This window comes from Triticum aestivum, chromosome 5B (assembly GCF_018294505.1).
Source record: "Triticum aestivum cultivar Chinese Spring chromosome 5B, IWGSC CS RefSeq v2.1, whole genome shotgun sequence".
NCBI lineage: Eukaryota > Viridiplantae > Streptophyta > Magnoliopsida > Poales > Poaceae > Triticum > Triticum aestivum.
This window is the reverse complement of record NC_057807.1, coordinates 480,496,416-480,501,372: the sequence shown is the minus strand read 5'-3', so window position 1 is coordinate 480,501,372 and position 4,957 is coordinate 480,496,416. Positions and strand designations below refer to the sequence as shown.

General features: G+C 45.1%; 1 protein-coding gene and 1 long non-coding RNA gene across 2 annotated transcripts in view; one reads left to right on the top strand and one right to left on the bottom strand.

Annotated features, from left to right (window-relative positions):
• LOC123116526 (uncharacterized) overlaps positions 1-235 on the top strand; it is a 5,906-nt gene extending 5,671 nt beyond the window's left edge. The window contains exon 3 of the long non-coding RNA XR_006457106.1: positions 9-235. This is a non-coding gene — a long non-coding RNA (uncharacterized lncRNA). The remainder of the gene's footprint in view (positions 1-8) is intronic.
• Positions 236-1,721: 1,486 nt separating this feature from the next.
• LOC123112626 (cilia- and flagella-associated protein 20) lies at positions 1,722-4,208 on the bottom strand (the record flags this gene model as incomplete). The annotated part of the gene is given in 5 exon segments (XM_044533669.1): positions 1,722-1,932; positions 2,017-2,253; positions 3,300-3,541; positions 4,028-4,059; positions 4,156-4,208. Coding segments are annotated over 5 exon segments (573 nt in total). The 3' UTR covers positions 1,722-1,923.
• Between the last annotated feature and the right edge of the window lie 749 nt (positions 4,209-4,957).

The window sequence follows — 4,957 nt, the reverse complement described above, 5'->3', positions numbered from 1 at the left end:
ATAACAAGGTCTGAATGCTTCTAAACTTATTAAACTAAAGGGTCCTGATGATTACAATTTATCAATGTTTATAGAGTATATTCCAATGCATCTCATCCTGATTATGATATGTCGTGTTAAATAGAACAATATTTCAGCAAAGGACATGTCCTTTTTTTTGTATTTCACAAGTACGTGATTACCATATAAACTGAAATTCTTGGCATTTTGGTTGTCTTTTGGGTCTATTTACTTGACACAAAGTTTAGCATTTTTAAACTCTTGAATGCTTGTAACCTAATGATCTACTTATAGTGTGCTCATAACAAGGTCTGCTTCTAAACTTATTAAACTAAAGGGTCCTGATGATTACAATTTATCAATGTTTATAGAGTATATTGCAATGCATCTCATCCTGATTATGATATGTCGTGTTAAATAGAACAATATTTCAGCAAAGGACATGTCCTTTTTTTGTATTGGTAGCATACATACTGCTTTTTTTTGGAGATAGAACACAAGAATTGGCATAGTGTGATTACACCTTTGCTCACTGTGAGCACTTGAATAACCGGAATCATCAAAGATGACTCACCGGGCATACCCCTCCCCTCTCCACCCCTATAGCCTGGCTCCGCCGCCGGGCATATACACCCTCCACCCTCTCTACCCCGCTGCCCGGCTCCGCCGCCGGGCATACCTCCCCCCTACCCCCGCCCCCACTGTCCCCCGGGGCATAGTTCCCCCCCTTTACCTGCGCCTCAGGCATACCTCCCCCCTGTACCTGCGCCCCTGTAACCCTAGACCCTCTACACACTACCGTATCTATACCCTATACTCTATCTACCTCTACTCTATTACTACTTGCTGATAGCCTGGCTGAGGGAAGCACTTTTAAATCGGTGCAAAGTCTTGTAGATCGGCGATGTGGGACTAAAAAGATGCAGCAGTATCCGTCTTACCCGTAACAGAGCCGGTCGGCGTCCCCTGCCGCTCCGGCGCGCATCCCCTTCGGCCCTTCGCTTCCGCACGGGTCCCCGGCGTGGGGTGCAACGGAGATGTGCCGACGCGCGACCCCAGTGCTCCTCGTCCCCCTCCTCCTCTCACGGTGGCCGCCTCCCCTGCTCACTGACGTCGACGGTGACGCGACGAGGATGGAGAAATACGCCCAATGTGCGTGGAGACTCTCCCCCACTGGAGAGCCACGGCAGCGGAGGGAGTGCGCTCCGGCGAGGGATTTATGCAGATCGATGGCACAGCGGGGGAGAGGCCTCGAGAGTTTATTTTTTAGACAATAGAGGCCTCGAGAGTGTCCGTACAACAGCGTACCGAACCAATCTCCCATACAGCCGCGCAGGTGGGCCCACGGAGATACCGGACCAGGCCCGATCGAAAATCGGCCCAGGTCTACAGTATATGTATTCTGTATCCTTTTTGTTTATGTATCAAAAAAAAAGAAAAAAAACACCTCCCGTATCTGAGTGTTGACTGCTTCGATTTCCAGCACCGCTGAGAGCCTACGGTTTTTCTTTTCTCCATTTATTTTCTTGGTGGATCATCAGCCGTTACAGTGGGTTGTGCCCCATTCGATATTTATGTTGAGTAGTAAGGCGTGTTATTTATCTTTGTTATAATATCATGTTGAGGTACGAATCAACATGATCATGGCGTAGTCGTAGAGGCAGTGAACTAGAGGGTGGCCACTCTGGGCATGCTGTTAACGATGCATTTGGACAAGCAGGTACAGCAGCAGTGGAGGTTCAATTAGCAACAGTTTTACACAGGTCTTCCATACAACAATTAGCGTACATCCAGATACATCCATTAAACATTCTGATACTTTACGCATAGTTACACGCTGATGGACGCTGAGGTGAAATGCGTCGATGTCGCCTGGGCTCCAAGGGAAGTTACGACTCACAACCATCCATCTTGGTCTGAGCCCTATGATTTCTGAAGTTCATATAAAAGGAAGGATTGTGTGAGCAAGTAGTGGTGTTCTATAACAGAAGGGTGTCCTCATTGCACAGTACTCACCTGAATTGGAAGGTAGAGCTTGAACTCGGCCGGCAGCTCCTCTTCCGAGTAGAGGCGGTCGGAGAAGTAGACCCTACGGAGCCGGCAGTTTGCATGGACTTGCACGCGGAGCGTCTCGACGTAGTTTGTGCCATAGGCTCTTTTTGTCAGGTCCAAGAGATTCAACTGGATGTTGTTCCAGCCATCGTCAAGCTTCAAAGGCATCGTGCATATGTATGGCTTTACCCTTGTGACAGACTGCACAAAGAATGTATATCACTACAAGTTACTCCCTCCGTCCCATAATGTAAGACGTTTTTTGACACTAATGTAGTGTCAAAAAACTTCTTACATTATGGGACGGAGGGAGTAGTACACAGTGGTTGCACGAACAGAACATAGACATCCATGACCTATGCATTTCAAATCTAAATAAAAATTGCAAAAAAACAGGCATGCCTGGAAGACATAAATCTATATGTTGGAAAAGAAACCACATCAAACACTACACTTCCTAGTAGGAATCAAGCACATCACAATGCATAATTGTCACGACCATATCATACACACAAGTTAAAATTAATAAAAACACATATACACACCAAGTTCATGGACATCTGTGCCAACCCGCAAAAAAAGGGCCAATTGTAGAAGAGCATTAACAGATATATAATGACCTGAGGTTTATCTGAGTATGAAGCTGACGAGTTCATCTTTTGTTTCCAAGGGTAAAATTGAAATAAACAACTTCTGCACGGGTTGATGCCATATTGGCATTGCTCAAAGAAATAATCTACTCCCTCCGTCCCAAAATTCTTGTCTTAGATTTGTCTAGATACGGATGTATCTAATACTAAAATGTGACGGAGGGAGTAGTTTGCAAAGTTAACAGAAATAGTACTACTTCAAGGTATGCACTAGAATATTGTAGGTAGCAGTTATTAATACCAATACAGTGAAAGCTCAACCAATGGATTTAACAGTAAAATGCACTTGATAACGCTTAAATTAACAGATACAGATCAAAAGAACATGAGGAGAGGCACAGTGAAGGAACACTTTCAAATCTAATAGATACATCGTAAGTAGCAGTTATTAATACTAATACAGTGAAAACTCAACCAATGGATTTAACAGCAAAAAGCATTTGATAACAATTAAATTAACAAATACAAATCAAACGAACATGAGGAAAGGCACAGTGAAGGAACACTTTCAAATCTAATAGATAAGCAATAAGCAGTTAAGCACCGCACAGAATTTACTTCTACAGAAACGATTATGGAACCATAGCTCTTACAGACTTGAAAATTTGATGCTCGGAATCGTCGGCGAACATTCTTGTCATCCAAAACTTGGACCTCAAATGTGAAGTATTTTTTAAGATTCTTCACAACGAGGGCAAGAAATGGAAGCTTAATTCCAAGAGTGGCAGCAGGGTCAGCTGGGCAAGTGATATACGTTGATTGCACATTTGTTCCAACAATTTCAAGAACGTTAGACTTAATATCTTCATCCTGGGGTCTTTTAATGTGCCCATCAACAACTGCATAGCAGACGAGGTATTAAGTAACTGAACCTGACAATGTTTATAAAGATGAAAATATTCAGAAGTTGACACAATGGCATTTAGATCATGATTGATCACAATCAGATGTATTTAATTTCGTGCAGCAGAAGGTAAATTACAGCCTGAAGCACATGTAAACACATACTCGAAAGTAAGTCCACTGTCCTTAACTGGTCAATATACAATATTATTATGTTATCCATAGCTACACCCAAATCATCATAGTAAAAACAGGCTCAGGTCTCAAATAGGTAGTTAGCATGCTGAGAAGCAGAACATTCCACCATAAACACAACAGAAGGCATTCATCAAAAGACTAACAGCTTGCAAATTAACTATACCAGACCTGCCTTTGCTGTAAGAAGCAAATAATGCTTTAGGTTGCCAGGGCAGAAGTATCTACATTCTACAGCATAGGAGTAAAAACTGAAATTTAGAGAACCCCAGGCATTACTGACTCACCTTCCTTGTCCCATATCTGCAACGGCTTGGTCCTGACCAAATAACACAGGGGAAAACACAAGACATGAGGGATCCAGACTAAAGAAAAGAAATCAGTGAGACCAATACAAGGCCACCATGCTACATACCCAAGGCTGTAGAGAATCGATAGAAACCCAGACTGGAATGTATTCTTAAACATAATTTTCCCGAGCTCGTAAGTCCAGCTAAACTGCAAAACATAGCACAACAAATGAGTAAGCCTTTCGTGCCTGTATAGCAGCTGGCGGATATCATGAAGTTTTATAACAGGTCAACACATGATTTTGATTCTGTTGATCACGGGGCACTCGTCAATTTGTCGAATTAACATGGCAGGCAGGCAGGCTAGTTAGTGTGTCACGCATTGCCTATTTCCAATTGGCCAATAATAATCAAAGAGTGGAGGCCGAGGTCTACCTGAGCGGAGGCGAGCTCGAGGCCGTGGACGGGCTGGACGGCGGCGAGACGGGGGACGGCAGTTCGGCGGCGACACGGGGTGGACGGATCCGGTGGTGTCGACCTGCTGGCGAAGGAGCTCGGCAGACGTGGCTGGCGGCAACGGTGGGCGGCAGATGACGCGGGCGAGGCGGGTGTGCGGCGGGAAGGGAGGCGGAATCGGAGCGGAGGCGGGAGGTGGAAGGCGACGGCGGCGGCGGCGGCGAGGATTGGAGGCGACGAGGTGAAACCCTACCCTTGGCGCTTGTCGAACGGGAGGAAGAGCCGCGACGCTTCGACACAGGGAGAGATCAGAGAAACCGTGCGACGAACCCGGAACCGGGCCCACCGCGTCCTGGAACTTTCACCAAGGCTGGTCAAAGTGGAGAGTAACATGTTACTAGACCTCTTCCAATGCAAAGATGCTAAGCTTTATGCATATTCTCGCAATTCTCTTTCTCTTTTTAAATGTTA